The sequence below is a fragment of the Ixodes scapularis genome, unplaced genomic scaffold (genome assembly GCF_016920785.2).
Source record: "Ixodes scapularis isolate PalLabHiFi unplaced genomic scaffold, ASM1692078v2 PGA_scaffold10__122_contigs__length_95168666, whole genome shotgun sequence".
NCBI lineage: Eukaryota > Metazoa > Arthropoda > Arachnida > Ixodida > Ixodidae > Ixodes > Ixodes scapularis.
In genome coordinates this window covers 32092767-32113012 of record NW_024609836.1, presented here as the reverse complement: position 1 = coordinate 32113012, position 20246 = coordinate 32092767, and the positions used below count along the sequence as shown (strand labels likewise).

At 45.2% G+C, this 20246-nt stretch overlaps 1 protein-coding gene across 1 annotated transcript in view; it reads right to left on the bottom strand.

Annotated features, from left to right (window-relative positions):
* Window positions 1-498: 498 nt before the first annotated feature.
* Window positions 499-20246, bottom strand: part of LOC8034676 (zinc finger FYVE domain-containing protein 1) — a 40368-nt gene continuing 20620 nt past the window's right edge. The window contains exons 8-12 of the mRNA XM_040221865.2: window positions 18101-18218; window positions 16657-16827; window positions 14352-14514; window positions 11539-11667; window positions 499-3513 (exon numbers count right to left, since the gene is read on the bottom strand). Coding sequence (XP_040077799.1) covers window positions 3284-3513; window positions 11539-11667; window positions 14352-14514; window positions 16657-16827; window positions 18101-18218 — 811 coding nt within the window. The 3' untranslated portion in view covers window positions 499-3283. The remainder of the gene's footprint in view (window positions 3514-11538; window positions 11668-14351; window positions 14515-16656; window positions 16828-18100; window positions 18219-20246) is intronic.

Here is a 20246-nt window from a genome sequence, read left to right as displayed (position 1 = left end):
AAACAATAGTACACCTGCCTTTCTTGACAATGACACTATCCAACATTTGTTGTTCCAATGCCAGAACACACTGTCACCCATAAAAAAGGTTAACACTGCATACCAGCAACTGGAGTGGTGGAAACGGTCTCACTCAGCAGGACCCACTGCCTAGAGCCATTGAATGTTCCCAGAATAACGAAATGTGATGCAGCGCTGCAATCGACGACTCCAAAACAGTGTCTTTTTGCAAATAATTTGAACTGGTATGTGTGAAGCCTGTCTGCCACTAAGAAAACTGACCAGAACTCTCCTTTTGCAAACTAGATTACAGGCCACTTGATACCAAAAGCCCAATAACACGCATATCACATTTTGACTGATCATAATTCACTGGCTGTCCAGAGCTTCCCCATATCAGTTTTATTTTTATTTATGTACCTCAACATGGCTGATATCAACCAATCAGAAAGCTCGGCTGGTCGATTCCCTAGTTCAACTGGACGTTATTTTTATTTATGTACCTCAACATGGCTGATATCAACCAATCAGAAAACTCGGCCGGTCGATTCCCTAGTTCAACTGGACGCTATGAAATGCGGTACACTGGGAGCATTAGGTGGCATCACGTCAGTGCAATATCCTACGAATAAAAATGGCCAGATGGGTTTAGCCAATCCAACACATTTCCATAACACTATGCAAGAACTGTGTTGCATGGTATTTTTGCTCCTCTGGCTCCAGGACCCTGCATAACATATGTATTAGCTCCTAATCCCAGTAGGAACAAGACAGTGATTCAGAACATAATCTTCCAGTGTACCTACGGTACATCACAGTCTAGTTTACTTCACACAAACCATGTGCCCTTTAGGTATGAAAGTGGCACATTGCCAGAAAAAAAATTGTGGTCCTTTTAGACTTAGAATAGAAAATAATAAGTGCACAATACAAAGGAAAACCTACGGGCTTTTACAATAAAGATATGTGTTTGAACTGGAAAGCAAATGACGACGAAGAATTATCATCATTTATGTCGAGGCTTCCTCCAACCTAAATGTGGCTCAAGCAAGAACTACAAAGAATGGCGGAAAAATTCCTTGAACATAAAGCAATCCACTTCCAGCAAAAAACCACGAGAAAGGGCTCCTCAATGATCAGTATAACAAAAGAACCTAGTCACAAGAAAGCTTCCTTACAGAATTGGCCATCTTGGCAAAGCAGTTCACAAATTCACATTTTCAGTTGACCAAGGGTCACAAAAGCATCGTCCCACAGATTCTTTACCAGGGTAAAAAGAGAGGTTAAAAAACGGTGATGGGGGAAAAAAAACAGATGATCAGGGAGAACAAGCACGAAGAACCATGGAATGTAAGCAAACACTCCTGTGGAGGTCTCAAATTGCACGCCCCCGGAGACACATCATCCCGTAATTACGGTAAAGAAATGAAGAAGCCAGTGCTGTTCTGTTATCAAACAGTAATATTTTGAGCAACTCTAACGAGTAACACCAAAAAAATTTTATATCTAAAATAAAGTCCCACCTAAAAGTAAAGGGTGCAGCGGAGCCTTCCAAGGCTCCGTCCAGCCAGATTCAAATTGAAAAACAGAGTCAAGTTTCTCGAGCTGATATAAACTTGACCAGATGATAAGAAAAAAAAATCATAAAAAACTTCACTTATTTCTGAGCACTTTAGGTCAAATGCATGTCACTGAATTGATGCCTTCCACTAATGACAGGTATGAATCTAATAGATTTCTCACCATTCAAAATGCAAAATATGTTCCCAAGCCCCTATTAACAAATTGACTGGGTAAGTAAGGTTATGCAATAAAAAGAGGCCATAACATACTACTTTTGACCATCCAGGCCTGCTACAAAATACAGTACCGAAAAGATCAATTGTACAATTCTCGAATGACAAACAGACAGAGAGCAACTGTTGAAAACACAAAACCACTTCCATAGTAACTCAGCTGTACTCTACAACGTCTTTGGCCTCCAAGCACCCATGAATACTATACAAAGACGATGACAGGAGCGTCAGTGTCACTTTGAAATATGACATACAAACAGGAAAGACTCCGCATCGGTCTTTCCTTTTCTCGACATGTCCCAAGTCGAGAACTTCTAAACTGCAAAAACAAGGCAGCCCAATATCTGCCTGTGCTAACAAATGCAGCAATAGCTGGAGGCAACGCATTGCTTCCGCATTCGCCGCAACACAATTTGAGGGTCACTACATTTCTCTCAGCTAAAGAACGTAATTTAGTTTTGTACATTTACACGACCTCACCAACCGTGGCACGCTCGAGGTGAACCCGTTTTTTCCGCTCAAATAGATATTTGTGCCCAAAATTTCATTTAAAAGTTAAAAAAAATGATGAAACATAACTTTTTTTTTTTCTGGTTCACAGATTTGCATGCGGGTGCGATTGAGCGAGTTTAAACCGCTTGTCACTGCTTACGGCAAGAGAATGTACTGGCACACTAGCACCATTCGTAGAGCAGCTCTTGAACGCTAGATTTGCACAGAGTTCTAACACAGATTGGGTTTCATCAGCTAAATTCTAAAAGAAGCATCACAAAGGAGTGCGATGTCATGTGACACTATGACTTCATAATGTTATGATGCACATCACAGTGTCACACAATATCATAATGTCACGTGACACTGTGACATTTCATAACTGTGACGTCACATAAGATCATAATATTATGCAACACTGTGACAGCAAGCTGCTGTGACATTGCGACGTTTCGATGCCAAGCAGCATTGCAACGCATGACATCATGGTGTCACATTATATCATGTCACATGACAATGTCATGCAACACCACGACATTGCACAACCCTGTGATGTCACGTAAGATCATGATATCAAGCAACACCGCGACACCAAGGTCGCAGGCATGTGACATCGCACATGCGCATAGCATGTGGCCAGCTCATTTACGACAAGTTTTGCACTCCCCTTCCTCTGTCGGCAGAATCACGCTAGGGCAATGTTCATAAACTTTTACGAATCATCTTTTCACTGTGTGCTTGGAGGGATTCCGACAACGTCACGAGCGACGGCTTTTTGTCAAGGACATAAATGCTGTTAATCCTTCCGTCTAGTTATATGCATTTCCAGGGCTGCTCGACAGATGGCAGCCGTGTGTTCTCTAGTTGCAAGCGGTGACAAGAAAATGCGACGCACTCAAGCGACAATGCGGAAACCAGCCTGCAGAAATCGTCAAGTAACATGCACTGGCTTCTTGCTGCAGAGAGTCGGTCCCTTGAGACGTGTCGCGGCTGGTTCAGAGCTCAGCACGCTTGTCACACTTGTCACAGATGCGCACGGGACTCTCCCAGCCACGCGACGCCACGGGGCGCCTCGCCATCGAGCAGTCGTTGCAGACGCCGAGGCCGCAGCCGCGGCAATGGTGGATCGGCTTGCGCGGACCGAACGGCAATTCGCAGACGGCGCAGGCGCTCAGCTCGTGGTCGGGGGTCCAGTACGCCGGGCGTGCCGTGTCCTTGATCAGCCCTGAAATTAAGAAAGGCGGAGATGATGACTGGAAGAAATTAAACCCTTCTTTGATCTGGTACCCCAACGCCTGGTGTGCAGAATGCATAAGCGACATGCCACATAAATATAGATGGCGTGATGTCACGTTACACCAAGGTCAAATTTGGGGTTAAACTTGCCAAATCAATGAACAGCATCTAGCATACCCCAATGGAAGACTGAGGATTTATTTTGAACATTTGGGGAAGTTTGCTGGCGATGCAGATATCTCTCTTAGCAGCTAAAATCTCCGCAAGAGGGATTTTCTGGTTACATGACCGACTTAATGGGGCATGGCACCAATAAAAAGAAACTCAGCATCATATATTTTTTTATACGTTGTCAAGCTAGTGCAGCTTCCAAAGTGTGGCAGCTCAGCACTGCTGCAAGAACATGTGGCTCTGTCTTGCATCTCATTCGTGCGAAAAAAAACAAAACAACAACGAAGCGACAACAGTGTCAGAGCACTTTGACAGCGTTAGAGCACAGTGGAAGTTGCGCCAGCCTCAACTATGCAGCACAAAATAGTTGATGCCGAGAAAGGCAAATGGCCGCCACGAGTCCGTCCTCACTATTTGAGTCTGCTTTGGTGTGCAGAAAGAGGACGAACAGGCTTGAAATGTAAGTGAAACAAACCGCATCTGTGTACTTTAGTTGTGGCACAAAAAGTTACTCCTGGGGAAGACCGTGTTAAGCGAGAAATCAAGACGACGACGGGCAAGGCTGGAATTGACTAGACGCTAGGTACTGCCTGCCCTCTGGGCCGGTCACGTGACATAAGAATCCCTTATACTCGACGGGAAAACAGCCGCATTCGCTAGCAAACCGCCCCTGGGGCCCTTTTGACGTCAAATCAGATTGCGGACACTTCGGTTGGGATTTCAACTTGCCCCCCGAGGATCCGTAAGACACCGAATGTAACGTGGCCTATCCTGTGACTCCCTGACGTCACATGACCTCAAGCCACGTGACTCGCCGTCATGTAACAGCTCGTCGTGACAATGTGATCTCACACAAACCGTCGTGGCCCGACCCCACGAGGTGTGGTGGCATGAGCCACGGGACCATGTGACTCGTAGTGGCAGCTAAATTTAGTGAGACGTTAGCCCGCTAAATTTAGCTGACGATGGCTACGGTGACACAACAGTTCCACGAATTCCAACTTCGCTTTCCTTAAAATGCATTCTGCATTAAGAACTCTGTATTTCACATACAGGACCCATATTCCACATATGGGACACTTTGTTTTGATTTATAATTCTTTTATGGGTCATTTTAATTACTGTTTATTGTACCGGACAATGTAGGTAGAACGCAAATAATTACGAAGCACCAAACTTTTAAAGAGCGTTACTACAGTGACGCAGCACGCATCGCCACCTGGCTGAGCTAAGTGCAGTCGAACCCGGTTATCATGAACCCGGAAATAGCAAAATGTCGTACTTAACAAACTTACGTCCGTTTCATTATGAAAACTAGAGGGGGACATGGAAGACAACACGGATGACAAAGCCTTTCAACTTGCAACAAAACAAGTGAGAGATGCAGGGGGCTGTCTCAACAACCACCCTCTCCCCTTCCCTTCTCAACATGCCTCCGTCAAGCATGGCGGGGGGGGGGGTCAAGTTGAAGCCAGTAAACGTCCTGTTGCAGGTTCAAGGCCTGTGTCATCCGTATTGCCTTTTGTGTCCCTCTTTCGTAATTTAGACACCAACACACTCAACCATTCACCTTATGTTTGTCGTATGCTACTGCTGCTGTACTTTCTATGTATAATTTTAGGCAACCTTCAATGAACCAACTCAAAAAGGCACTGCAGATATAAAGAAGGACATTGCAAAAGCCATGCAATGTTTTCTGCAAAAACAACCAGAAATAGAAGTGTCAAAATTTCAGCACAAAATAAGTTGCCCAATTGGCTGTCCTGTGACGCGGTGTGTTTTGACACCTGGCAGATTTCTCCGGGAAAGTTTGTGCGGCTAAAACAAGCATTTCCAAGCATTGTCACTACTTTTACCTTACACCGAGACCAGCTCGAACGAATCTCGTGCAACAACCGTCGTGCAACGTTTTCCAGAGAGATAACCAAGAAAATCCCCAACAACTAAAACTCTAAAAGAAAAAAAAAAAAAAATTGTGTGTTTTGTTTTTTGGGGATCTTTCAGGATAACATGCTTGTCCAAAATGCAGCACCTACTGGGGTTTTACAGAAGCTAAACTCTCGAAAAAAAAAAAAAAAAAAAATTCTTTAAGGAGAGATGCAAATCAGAAATATTTTTTCCTACCAAAATTTTTTTTTCTTTTGTTTTTTATATTTACGTACCTTCTAAATTTATAATAATAAAAAAAAAAAAAGATTATTCAGAAATTCTATCTAAAAATATTTAAAAAAAGATGTATTTGAATGCCCTGCCACGTCAAAACAAACTGCACATGTTGGCGCAAGCTAGCCATTCTCAAACCCACGCCCCTCCGAACATCGGCAACGGCCGCCTTTGCAGTCACTTTGATAAAGATAATCAAGTCTTCTTTCTAGTGACTCCTCCCTTAGTCACGTAGTCAAGCTAGAAATAATTAAAAAAAGCATTTCCCACGTGCTCAGGACGCTTCAAGTTGGCTTTTAAAAGGCCATGCGATGCGAATGCGGAGCCGTCATTGGCTGCCGCCCGGACTTGTCGTGTAGTGAAGCCCGCGCATCGTGTGGTGTCGCGTCGCATCGCCATTGTTTCAAACAATAACCATCTCTTCTGTTAGCTGTTCGAGGGTTCCCATTACGAGTCGTCCTGAAAAGTGCGACTTTCGTCGCTGCAAGAGTATGACTACGCGTGCATTCAAGGGTAAACGTAAACAGAAGTGAAAGAGCCCAAAAAGCACGGCCGCTCCATTGTGCCAGCAGAATGGCAACGTGCTTTCGAGCATCGCGAGCACCGGCCGGTCAAGCTCACCTGATTTTGTCATTGACGGTTCTAACTTCATGGGTGCATGGGAAAAGAAGCTGCGAACGTTTTGACATAATGTTAATGCGAGGAGTGGACGCAGCACGAACGCTGTCATCTGCGAAGTTGGAACTCTTATGCAACTCGTGAGCGGCCCGGTGTTCGGAACGTGTGGGACTTGCGAACTCGCTGCTGTGAAGCCCATAGACAAGCGCAAGGGTCTTGCTTCCGTACTTAAAGTGAAGTGCATGAATGATGGATGCACCGCGGGCATTGTTTCTACTGTATACTCGCCGCATTGTGCCATGCCGCCAGCCACAAAGATAGTGGCCCGGATGAACACAACGAAAGTGCCCGCGACGGTTTCGCTATCAACATCAAAGCTGTGCTTACTGCGTGCACGGTTGGCGTCAAACATGACCAACTCTTAAGGTTTTGTGACATTCTTGGGTTGCCCAAAGCACTTCATTACGAGACCTTTGACGGCATATCAAAGAAAGTGCATGTCGTGGCCACTAAAGCAGTTTCAGACAACCTTGTAGAAGCAAGGCGGAAAAATGCGTTTGAGGCGGGTCAAATCGACGTCGCTGTAATGTTCGACGGCACTTGACAAAAGCGTGGAAACAAGAGCCGCAACAGAGTGGGCACTGTCATTTCTATCGACACAGGCCTCTGCCTGCACTTTGAGGTGCTGTCCAACTACTGTCACGGCTGTAGCAGACATTGGATTGTCGACGAACAAGATGAGGAAGTGTGGCGAGCCTTTCATGGCTCACTGTGCGGAAAGAATGTGAACTGTTCGTCCCGAGCCATGGAAACTAAAGCAGCACTACGGATCCGGAAAAGGATGCAATCGTCTGACAGGCAGCTTCACTACACTACATTTCTTAGCGACGGCGACAGTAAAGCATACACTGAAGTGTCTGAAGCAGGTGTATAGCTCCACCACGGTGACGAGGAAGGATTGCACCAACCACGTCGCAAAGCTAAGAGAGCTCAAGGTGCCACTACCACATGGGGAAAGCTGGGTGACAAGATTATTCGGAAGCTACAGAACTATTATCAGGTGGCCTTAACCAGCAACAGAGGGAGCATCCATGGAATGCACTGTGCGATATGGGCTTCATACCTCCATTCATGATCGACCAATGATGCTAGCAGTCACAAGTTCTGCCCCGACAAGGAGGAGTCGTGGTGTAAGCATAAGAGAGCCCAGGCTTTCCAAGAGCCAACACTGGACCACACACCACTCACGACTAGGGATGTCGCGAACCACCCTAGGTTCGATTTCGAAAGGTTTCGATATTTGCAAAGCGAACTGAGGTTCGATTTCGAAAAATTTCGATATTTTCGTACCGACCGAGGTTCGAATTCGAAAAATTCGCAACTTTTGACCACAGCGGAGTTTCGAGTTCGAAAATTTCGAAGCTTTCACGGTTTCTAAAATTTCGAATTTGAATATTTCGAATATTTTTTTACTTCAGGTTCGATAAATTCGAAGATTTCGAAATTCTTTGGAAAAAAAATTAGAAAACTTCGAACGCTTCGAATTTTTACAGACATGAAGTTCGAACAATTCGAAGATTTCGAATTTCTTTCTGCATAAAGTTCAAAAAGTTCGAAGGTTTCGATTTTCTTTTAACGCTAGACTAAAAAAAAAAAAAAAAAAAAAAAAAAAAAAAAAACTTTGAAGATTTTGAATTTCTTTCTAATCCAAGTTTTCAAAGTTCGAAGTCCGATTCTCAAGTTTTTCCACAGTTTCAGTTTCAAATAACGTTTTCACGACTCACTGGTTTTCACAAAATCAAGTTTAGAAAAGTTAGGGTGTTATATCTAGATTCTGCGAAGTTGGTCAGGCAATTAAATGAGACGACGAGTGCTTGATTTTTCACAAAATCAAGTTTAGAAAAGTTAGGGTGTGATATCTAGATTCTGCGAAGTTGGTCAGGCAATTAAATGAGACGACGAGTGCCCCAGGCGTGTTAGAATATTTGCCAGTGCAGAATTGTGACCGCCAGCCCCGGGGGGGGGGGGGGGGGGGGGGGTCTTTAACTTGCATCACGCAGTAGTGATTACACAAACACACTGTTTTACGAGACTCATCCAGTTCGAAACGGCCAGGGTCGAGCAGGAGGTTGAGGCTCGGAAGAACCTTGAAGCGACCTGGCAAACTAGCTCGCCACCCCTTGCACGCTGGAAGTAATCCGATCCGGTGAAGTTTATAATTGTCCTGGAGGTTTATTTTCTGGGACGGAGGAATCGCCTCGCAAAAAGCACAAAAGCCGACACAACTCGAGGTCGAGGAGCGTTCTACCATACAAGTGGCGTCGGAAGAGGAAAAACGGGAGGAAAGAGGGTAGCGGGGGGGTTTCAGCCTTTTTCTCTCCCTTGCAGGTATTTCGGACTGTTAAAGAAAACAATACGGGGAAAGAGGGCGTGGTCGAGCTTATTTTAATCTGAAATTATTTATGCATATGTGTAGCTACTGTCGCTCTTCACTGCATAAAAGGTTGCGTAGATGGTCATTGTTAGAAACTCGTTGTCAGAAGGCACTACTCGTCACATGCTTAGTGGTTCGGAAGTTTAAAGCTGTCTTTTCGACCTAAATACCTGTGCCAAAAAAAAAAAAAAAAAGAATAAATGCGAGAATAAAAAGCAGGAGAAAAAAAAAAGCTATCAAGAATTCGTCGGAAGTGTTCTATTGCATATTCAGAGGTTCAGAACTTCGAAACAAGTTTCTTTTACCAAAATGTGTACAGGCTAAAAGAAACGCGTCTCAGGAACGTGAAGCGAAAAAAAAAAAAAGTTTTCTTTTAATGACGTGCTGAACTTAAACACTATTAGATATGTACTGTCTGTGGTGTTACTTTAAATGCGATACCTCAAACAACTTAGACGAAAATAAATATCAAGTTTAGGTCATAATTGCAAGCAGATACATATTGGGACATTTCTTCGAAACTCACGTTGAATAACAATCATCACATCTTAGGACGGCACTTACCTAGGCTATACATAGATCATTCTTAAAAAAGTATACCATAAATAGCTCCGGCTGCAGCGTGCTTCAAATCTGGCACAAATGATAATCGTCAAAAACCCCGTCATCCTTCCTCGCCCCTTCGGGGATTTATTTCTTTAAACCTAAGCATGCCAGAACATTGAAATAAACGACATTGTCTTTCGTAAGGAACGCAGCACTGCGTGTACTAATTCGAGAAAAAAAAATTACGAATGTACCCCACTACTTGAGATCAAATGAAACCGTCCGCCGGTCTTTCGAAGTTCGACGAACGTCGAACTTTTACCCTAAAAGTTCGAAGTTCGTCGAATTCTGACATTTCAGAATTCGAAAGTTCGAAACTTTTCGAATTCTCTTGATAAATAAGTTCGAAAATTCGAAATTCATCGAATTTTTTGGTCAGTCAAGTTCGAAAGTTCGACAAGCATCGAACCTTGCAGCGCAAAAAGTTCGAAAGTTCGAAAAAGATCGAATTTTTTAGCGTAATAAGTTCGACGGTTCGAAAAGCGTCGAAGTTCTTAGCTTAACAAGTTCGAAAATTCAACTTCCGTCGAATTTTACGATATAGACAATTCGAAAAATCGAAATCTTTCGAACCGCTTGATTCAATCATCGAAACTTCGATTCGAAAAAAGTTCGCGGCATCCCTACTCATGACCAACGCTCAAGGGAAAGCAGTGTTGGCTATCTACAAACGCATTACAGATGCAAAGCTCCTCGCTCAATGTCTGTGGGGAAAGACCCAGAATGCTGCAGAGTCTTTGAACAGTAAGATATGGATGCTGTGCCCAAAGACTTGGTTTGCACCACTGACTGCGGTGCAGACAGCCACCGCCATCGCAGTGTTGTAGTACAACTGGGGCCACTCCAGCTTTGGGCAAGTGCTGGAGGAGTTGGGGTCCTCCCTTCAAAGCGGCTAGTCAGGCTCAGCGACGTGTGCGACCAGAGGAAGATCAGAAAGATGACCGGCAAGCTAACAGCTGAGGCTAGGCCACACCGCCGCAGCAGGGCGAAAACGTGCCCATGCTGAGGACTCCAGCCGCAAGGGACGCGAGGGTGCAACCTACGCAGCAGGGGAGTACTGGTTTGGAGGTTCAGAGAGAGACATTTGGAACTACATTGCCACCAAGTTTTGTGTTATTTGAGTGAGAATATAGGTATATCACATGAAACTAAACTTTCAAATTAGTTTTTCTCTAATTGGCATTTTTGTCTGTTTTCATAGTTTGTGCACAGAATTGTAACTGCTTGCAGTTACTGTATTACAACAACATTTTGCACAGATGTTCCTGATGGTCATAGAGTGGGAAAATCTTGCTAGTTGTGCGATCGGTCTCACTGAATTTTTATCAGGGATATAAAACGAAAAGTGAAACAAAATGTAATGACTAAAAATCACTTTTTTTTTTTTTTTTTAGGTGCAAGTTTTTTTGTTTGTTTTTTTACGTATATATGCACATTTTCAGTTCACAAAGCACTAACCAGGCTGTTTCGAGTTGCAGTCATATATGGTTTAGAAAAACATTGCGTGCACAAAAAAGGCATTTTATGTGCATGATAAAAGCATAGCTATATTTCACCAAGATAGTTATCAGAAAACTGATTGCATATATGGCAAGAGGACCTCAATATGCACTAACTGTGAAAATTTCAGGCTCCTAGCTTCAATATTCAAAAAAACAATTTATGCCAAGGAGCATCTCCAGCTAAGTGCCTGCATAGGACACATCACAACCCCCCCCCCCCCCCTCCAAAAAAAAAAAGAAAAAAAGAATTAGTAAAATATTTACATTGCAAGACCCCCATTTTCTGCTAGGAGCGATTCCAAAAGCCATGCTTCGGTTTCGGGGTCGACGTCTCGAAGTAAATGCATGTGTCGGAATCGCACCAAGCTCAAAATGACCCTCGTCCTCTTCGCAGCAAGCTCAAGATAACCCTTGTACTCTCAAAACATGTAAAAAAAAAAAAAAAACTTTTTTTGGGAGTATGGCGTTTATTTAAAAGAGCAAGTAAAAGTCTGCCTTTGAGTGAAATCACTCTCCTCACCCAGGGGGAACTCGATGGCCGACGCGGCGACTCCCAGGACGTTGCGGATCACCTCGCCCACTTTCCGCGCCGTCACTTCCGATTCACCCGCCGGTCGTGCCACGGCCCGACTCCTGCCTTCGTCTTTGCCTGAAAAAGCGAAGCAAGTGACACGCATTAATCTTTGTACAAAGTGATGTGATTTTAGCAAAACCCAACACGACGAAGTGCATCAGACCACGTTTCTAGCAAACGAACAAAGTGATGTTTATTTCGGTCAGTCTGCTCTCCTTAAAGGAGTTGCATGGAAACCAGGGTTGCCAACTGATGAATCCGCTGAAGCCATACTCTAGAAGTTTCTTCACAGAGTGCTCTGGTGGCTTTTTATGCTACCAAAACTAAATGGATTTTGGGAATACCCAATGAGGCTTCGCTCTTCCTGGCATGCTATCTATTATCTCTAAATTCAAACTAGCCATTGAGAAAACGGAAAACTAAGGTTTTGCCAAAACCGACTTTCTACTTTCCTGCGCCCTCCTCTGGGGCAACGTCATGTGTTGCATAATTTGCAAGTCGAGCAGGTAGTCTGAAAAACTTTTCAGACTACCTGCTTTTCTCGTTTTGCTGACCATGATCTTTTTTTCTTCACTCACTTCCCACCATCAAATTTTTCGGAACCCATCGGGAACAGGCCATACTGCTCCCCCATTAGAACATCCGATGTCACATTTTCGGTGTGGAGCAAACCCCAAAAAATTAAAATACTTTGCAAAAACAAAGAAAAAAACAATCATTGGGGTGTGTAATTTTAGCTACTACCATAAAATACCGCAGAAGCACCCACTTCGTACTAGCACCCACAATTAATGTTTCCCAAAGTTGAGAAATCCTGCAAAGTATATGTTATGCACCTACCCTCTTCAAAGCGTTGGCATCAGCCAGAAATATTCACCCCGTTGTGGCAGCCACAAGACTGCCAGTGGCAGTGACGGAAATATCTGCTTTCTTGCAATCGAAAGGGAAAAACTACTTGTGATGAGAGCATTGACCTTTTATTCTGCACTGACGAGTCGTTTTCTGAGTTCAGTGACAATATATAGGTACTGGTTTATTTATTTTCACATGATATATGATGAGGGGGACCCCATCATTCATCATGTGAAAATAAATGTGCTTTCTCTGATTCCGTTCACCCTTCCTATCTTCGGAGCTCTTCATTTACCGTCATCTTGGTTTTTACCGATTCGAGCTGGACAAGCGCCCATGTCTAGATTAAACAAGCTTTCAATGAAAGTGGGATGGGCGCTTCCTCGCTATTTTACGGTAGTTCAAATGTGTATTATTAATGTGTTAAACCAATTCTGAGGCAGATCAGTGACTACTAAAATGCATCACGGGCTAGTTTCCAAGTACAGAGTGCTCTGAAAAGTCGTTACGAAAACATTACAACACATCCAATCGTCTTGACAAAAAAACACACAAAAAAAAAAACACTTTGTCTCTTAACAGGAATTGAACCCCGGACTTCATGCTCCGTAGTTCGACGCTCTATTCCTGCACCGGCAGTATGTTTTTAATTATAGTCACTGGCAAGGCGAGGACGGCAGGGAAGAGCTTCGGTCGTCCTGCCTTCGGCACGAGCTTCGTACCTTCAACAACGCTCCAATGTCTCGTACATCGCGCGCGCGCGCAGTCAGAGCAAGGCAGATGGCACGGAGCGCGTGCGGGAGGCTGCGGGTTCGAAAGACACGCCCTGCCGTTCTTACTCCGACAGTGACAACAGTGTCAGCTGTCAGTGTCAGTGAACGCGAAAGAGCACTTCGCGATGCTCTTTCGCGTTCCCGACCGCTCTGGTCGTCGCAATTGACCACGGCCCGAAAAAAAACAATCCAAAATAGTCCACCTCACGACATGGTGCGCACCTTGTCGCTCTCCCTACGACGGACGGCGAGACGCGTCAGCGTCACCGCCGGCGTGATTCTTTTGGCACCTCGCAATAACCACGATGCTAGCACGCGGCGACGCCAAGACGCATGCGTCTGCCGTTCAAGCGGCTCGGGGACCCGCCGCCGCCGACGTAATGCGCAGGTCCCGTCTTCCGGGTGGCATTGGACAGACAGATGCAGCCGAACCCTTTTCATTGGGCGGCAGCTTGCGCCACACGACCCAAGTCGTCAATTTCGACGACTGACTCCGATTACATTTGGAGAATTATAGTTAAGAAAGACAAACTTTTTACCATGATGTCGCAGCAACTGCAGCCATCGGGTGGGCACGACGGGAGACCCGTACACGCATGTGTGGCGTCCGCAAATGTCGCCTATAAAACGAGCTGTCTCTAAGCTGCGGCGTAGCTCCGCGGTGACATGCTCACTTTGCACGCGGCGAACCCGGGATCGAATTCCGAAAGCGCCGCAGCAACGGGTGATCTTTTTCGAGTGTTTGGCAACGTCGATGGCGGATGCCCTACCACAACGGCTACGACAACAACCACAATGGGTACAACTATGACGACGACGAATGTCATTTCTAGTGCTGGGAAGAGCCTGTAACAGCTACCGCCGTGAAACGCTGCCTCCACCATGGAAAGTCTGGGTGAAAAGTACAACGAGGCGGGAAGTTGGGCCGGCGGTTTATCGTAGAAAAAAACGGCGCAAAAGACGGAAGAAGAGTGGAAGAAGTACACACACACGCAGTTTTAAGTCGGCGCTGCTTCTGTGTACTTCTTCCACTTGCCTTCCGTCTTTTGCACCGTTTCTTCCGCTTCGAAGTCCGGTGAGATTTTGAGCCGCAGGCACGTCACGTGAAACCATCCCGTGGCAGCGGCAACGTACCCGGGTTGAAGCAGGCCTTGCAGACGCGGACCGCGTCCGGCCACCCGCGCTCCGGCACGGGCCGTTTCTGCGAGGAACAGTCGTCGCAGAACCCTTGGCCGCACGCCCTGCAGTGGTGCTTCCGGTCGTTGGGTGAGAAGCACTGGCCGCAGTCGTGGCAGTTCTGGTGCCGCAGAGACAACCACAGCCACCAATGAGTACCATATCTCCCGGACTATAGCCCGCAGACTACTACACGTCTAAAAGCCGAAAATTGATGCCACGCGGACTGTGCAAGGACTTGTTTTTCAAAATCATTCATTATTATTTATTATTTTTTTATTTTAACATGTACTGTTATCCCCGAGGCCAAAACAGGCCATTAGGCATTTCGAAAGTAAGAGCACCATATAAACCTAAATTTAAAATTTTTTTTTGAAAACATTCAGTTTTTAAGTTTGAGGTTTTCGGGTTTAGAAACTAATTATACACCCCTACACTAAATTTGATAACCATATGCCAGATAGTTAAGTTGATATAAAATATTTTCAACACATTGTGAGGCAGTAACAAAGTAAAGGAGTTCAATGTTTGAATGCATTTTTCTCAGTTCCGCTTTTTGCTGCAAATTAGATACGAAGGAATCTTTTGTTTGAAGGTAAAAGTATTCCGATACCACAATCAAGATGCTTCTTAACTGAAATTTACTGGAGAATCGGGCTATCTACCTTATTTTGTTTTAGGTTGGTACCTTTCGTTTTGGCACCCTTTCGTGTCGCCGACGTGCTTTCTGAAGGTCGACTGAATTATGAGACATACAGTGTAGACCGCATGTAACGCATGTCGCGGGAGTCGCGAAAATCCGCACTATAAGCGGTACCGCGCTATAACCAAAACATCAATTTTTCAGGCCAAAATTTATGCCATGAGACAACTTACAATTGTAAAAGAATTTATTTTATGTTAGATGAAAAATAAAGCTTAGTTTGAGGAAAGTCTTTATTTCACCAGACTAGTACACTTCTCTCTCAAGTGTGTCACACATCTTGAAAGAAATGAGCGACTCTTGCCTGGCGCAGCCTTTTAAGTTTTAACGGCGTCGCGGGTTGCAGACGGACGTTGCGAGCGTTCAGGATTACTAACCCTAATCACTTTTCTCCGGCGATGAAAACGCGGAAAAATTCGCATCCTTTATACGGTACATGCCAGTAATACCTTCAACTTGAGCACAGGCATGAAATGCTCCAAATAAGAAATCCGGGCGATGTTCGAAAACACAAATGCTTAGAAAGCACCACTGTAGTCGAAGTAAACAAACACGACGACACGGGCGTTTCTGCCGTCTTGAGAGTGCCGCCACAACATCGCCGCACGAGTAGGTGGATCTTCCCTTTTAGCACATGCTGGGTTATCGTAGCGACACACAATGAAAATTCACAGTCAAGGATAGCGCTTTCACACGGAACGATGAGCTTCTACGCCGTCTACGTCGATGATCAAAACCGACGCCATGTTTACAGATAGAAGCAGCCGGCCGGCCGGCCCGCAACCGGCATGCAACGCGCACTTCTCCTCGACCTGCAACATAGAGGAGGCACTGGATTGGTCTGTTGTTGCGGTTGTTTCCAACGTTTCCAACGCAGCAGAGGCAGAGGAGGGACGCACGCACGTGAACGACACGTGCGTGCGTCCCTCCGTTGCTATGGCAACTGAAGCCTCTCTCTTCGCTTCTCCCCGCTTCTTCGAGCTTCGAGCAACCTCCTTGCCCCGCGAGAGCCGCTTGTGGCTAGCACCATTATCTAGTGTCGCACAGGGAAGCGTGATCTCTGCGTCGGTCAGTCGGCGCGGTCGCCGGGCTGTTCCGAAAACCGCACTATAACTGGTATTTCCCTTCGCACGCCTGCATTTTAAGCGGTATGTAATTACATGGAGTTCTATGGGAGGCGAACTGGTGGTTTAAAAAAGCTGCGTTATACCCGGTACTGCACTATAAGCAGTTACGTTGTAAGTTGTCTATACTGTATAAGGCTTTCGCCTTAAAAAAAAGAAGGAGCGTCGAGAAAGCAGCAGCGAGCGTCGAGGCGTCGGCAGTGCCACGCTCGGCTCCTGATCTACTACACTCGATATCTCGAACATTCTAGGCCGAATGTTAGAGCGCTGAACATCTGGGGTAAGAGTAAACGCCATCTTCTACAAGTACGGGGAAACGTTTCCTCCCAAACATGGACGCAGCATTATCACCGAGCTTGCACCCATTACACCAGTTTGAAATAGAAGCGAAGCACCTATCAAGCACACATCCAGCAAAAAGCCATGGTCACCTCACCTGTATCTTGTAGTTGGGCACCCAGTATACCGGAGCAATCTGATCGGTGACCCAATCCGAGATGGTGCGGGTGGGCCCTGCGCTGATGCTGCTGACCGTCTCCGTGAATACCTGCAGCCCGTCGATCACCCGCTGGGCCGTGTTGGAAGGCTCGCCCGCTGGAAGCGGCTCCTGGCGACAGCAAAACAAATCCTAAGGTCCCCAACTAACCATAAGCTGACAAGACGTCCCGTTTGAGAGGTCCATTTCTGCCGTCTCGTGTTTTTGGTCTAACGAAGCCTCGTGCTGCATTTTTGTGGAAACGTGCATAGTAGTTGCGAAGTCACCACAAAGCGAATAAGAGAAAACCAAAAGAATGTTTATTTGTTGCAGACGTAATCTTATAAAAAAAACATACTATGAAACATACTGTAGTTGCATCTGCTAATATATTTTGTTCACACAAACATGTGTGCGGGAGACTCTTCTATATTACTGAATTTGACGCACTTCACTTGGCAACATTTCTTCCTCACTGCTAAAGAAAGGGTGAAGAAAAGCACTTGTGTTCTCAACAAAAAAACTTTCATTCTGCCCCCCCCCCCTTCCCCCTTCCTCCCCACCCGCTCCTTCTATGTCCCGTGTTTTACTCCGAGGAGAATGGTGGCACGCACCTGCAAAGCACTGCAGACCAATTTAGACCATTGGGGAGTTCGGTTTGCGATCAACACCTAGCAGCACTCACTATGGTCAGTTTAACCTTCCAATACAATATTGCAACGGATGCTATGAGTAACCGGAGCTGACCCCCCAGCTTGAGGTGTGTCACGTGACCTTCCAGTTGGGTAGTGCAACACACAGAACATGAAGTCATGTGGCACCTACAGAGTGCCATATCGGCTAACACGGCTCGTGACGTCCATTGCAGCATGGTGCAATGTGAAACGGAGTATATATCGCAGGTTCTTGGACCTTGAGTGCAAGAATAATTTGTTCAGCACTTCGTGATGAGACAGCGAGCCCAGAGAAATAAAAGCAAACATTTAGGAATCGCTAAACCAAGCCTCCCAAAAGAAAGTCCATAACCGCAAGATACTGCAAACGAAGAAGACAGAAGACTACAATCCTGCATGAGTTGGTGATGCACAGCAGTCAGAAAAACAAATGAACCAGTCCCCGCAAATGGTTCGTTCGTTTCTTCGACATGTCCCTCGTCTATTTTGCACCGTTTGCCTTTGACACTGTAAACTACTTCGTTTTCAGAAGAACCAAAGTTTCACAGTATGAAAATTTTGTAGTGAAATCAATCGTACGAGTACATCGCCCCGCCTGGTGACGGATACATCGCTTACCCTTCCCAATCGCGAGCTTATCCCACGGACAGCACCCCCTAAAAATCACGAAATGGATTTGATCAAAAAATGGAATTGTTTACGGTATTCTGCGGAAAGGTTGCCACACTCACCCCAGGCCAGAGGTGAGTTATCTCCGTCCTCACCACCGTCTCCTCAGGATTCTTGTTGCCGTACCAGTACTGGCGACTCTGGAAGATCACTCCGCAGCTGGGACACTCCAAGATGTACCTGGATGCCCGAGAATAGATTGGCTCCCGTTTGAAACGGAGCCTAACTCGCGCCCTCTAGTGCAAACGCCGCGCAACGTTCCCTCTCGCAAACTTCCACAAAACACGAAGCCGATCGTTCTTCTGAAATCCTTCGCCTTGTTTTTTTTTCCCAACTGAGGAACTGCGACACTCTATCTAGGATTCCTTGTTTTTTTGTCCTTTTTCCCGTTTGTTTGTTTTCTTAATTGAGGGGGAGGGGGGTGCCTTCTTCAGGGTTTTATTTATTAACAGATTGTGTATTTTCTATGGGTCTATTTTTGGTATCCAACAAAAAGTCTATGCTTATCGAGGCCGATGTTAGAGAAAACGGGACATGACCAGAGGGATTCCCCTACTTCCGAAGAACACGCGCGTGGTCCAAACACTTGAAGAATGTACTGCTACACGCAAAAGGAGAAATTGAGGCAAGGGGCACGGTTCCAGGGAAAAGACGCAGCCTCACGAATGGTTTGGTGCAGGCTATGTTCCTGGTGAACACAAAGTAATGCTGTATATAACATATTTCTCCCCCGATTTTTATAAAACCAACCCAAGGGCTACATTTCAGGGCTTATCAGTATATACCGAAAACATGGAACCCTAGTTTCGCCACAAACCGTGTGTGCGATCATTTCATTCTCCTTTTATTTATAAGTGATAATGAGAGAAATGACAGTAACCAATCAATTAGTCAGGCACTCAACATTTATTTCGAAAGAAAAAAAAAAAAAGGAATGAGAGTCGCAACTTTAAAGGGGCACAAAAGTGCTCTTTGAGATCCTTGTTTTATTGTCATAACGGCACTTGTCAACCACTTGTGAGCGATGGGTTCCTGCATGGACGAGCGGCCGATCAGTCCCCGCTCGTCCATGCGGGAGCCCATCGCCTGTGAGTGACTGACAAGTGTTGTGCGTCGTTCAACCATATTCAGCAAGGTTTGGTAGCGCCATCTGTCGTTCTGCGCCAGCGGTAAGTGTCGGGAACTTTGATCACTTTTTTAATATGCAAATCAGCCGCGCATGAAAGTAATTTCGGGTATTTTAGGAAGCTTAGAGCTTGTAGATCGAGTTACAAAATAAAACAAGGATCTCAGAAAGCACCTCTATTGTATACTAGCCAGCTTTATTGTAAACAAAGCTCGACTAGAAGAAAACCTCCAAGACAGAAAAATGGTAAAATAGCATTTCCCAGAAGACTAAAGTAGCTGTGTACCAGTAGAACAATTTACTCAAGGGCCTTACAGGCTCTGATCAGACATTAAAAACTGAAATAGTGCTTTGGCATGGAAATAGTAATATTCCTTATTTTATGTGGCCACAAACCACTTACAACAAAATGCAAAAAGCAAAAAAAGAAAAAAAGAAAAAAAAAACCTAGACGGGTTTTAAAGCGAGGTTCTGATTAAACAGGGTGTCCCCCCCCCCCCCAAAAATCTAGTGCTTCTTTAATGGCAAAAAAAAAAGCTATACGTCGTCGAATGCCCAGTTTCTGCCCAAATATAGCGCTAGCAGAACAAACCAGATGGAAAAGTTTCAGAAAGATCTATCATCTTATTCAAAGGTTTTAAGCAATTTATGGAAATTTCCAATGTAAAAATGGTCACCGAGAAAGCCTACAAACACGTGGGCCTGAATGATGCAAACTACAGAGAATGAGCCCCATTTTCCCCCATTGAAAGCTTAAACAAATCACAACTTGCAAATAAGTTAACGGTCAGTTCTGCATATTTTGCATCTGGTCTAGACCGTCGGCGGTACATTTGAACCCAAAATATGTTCCATCAGCCGTGTAACACGAGATTTGCAACGTTTTGGGTGTAACGTTTTGCTCTAACGAAAAAACCAGCACAGAAAATGCTAAGCCCATTGGGAGCCATATGAAAAGACTCCAGACCTCCAGCAGGATCTGAACTCGCTGCCTCGAGTCTATGACCCGAGTTCTTCATCGACTGAGCTAGTGAAGAACTGCGTTTGCTCTCGACGCGAAGAGAGGCCCTTTCACGCGGCGT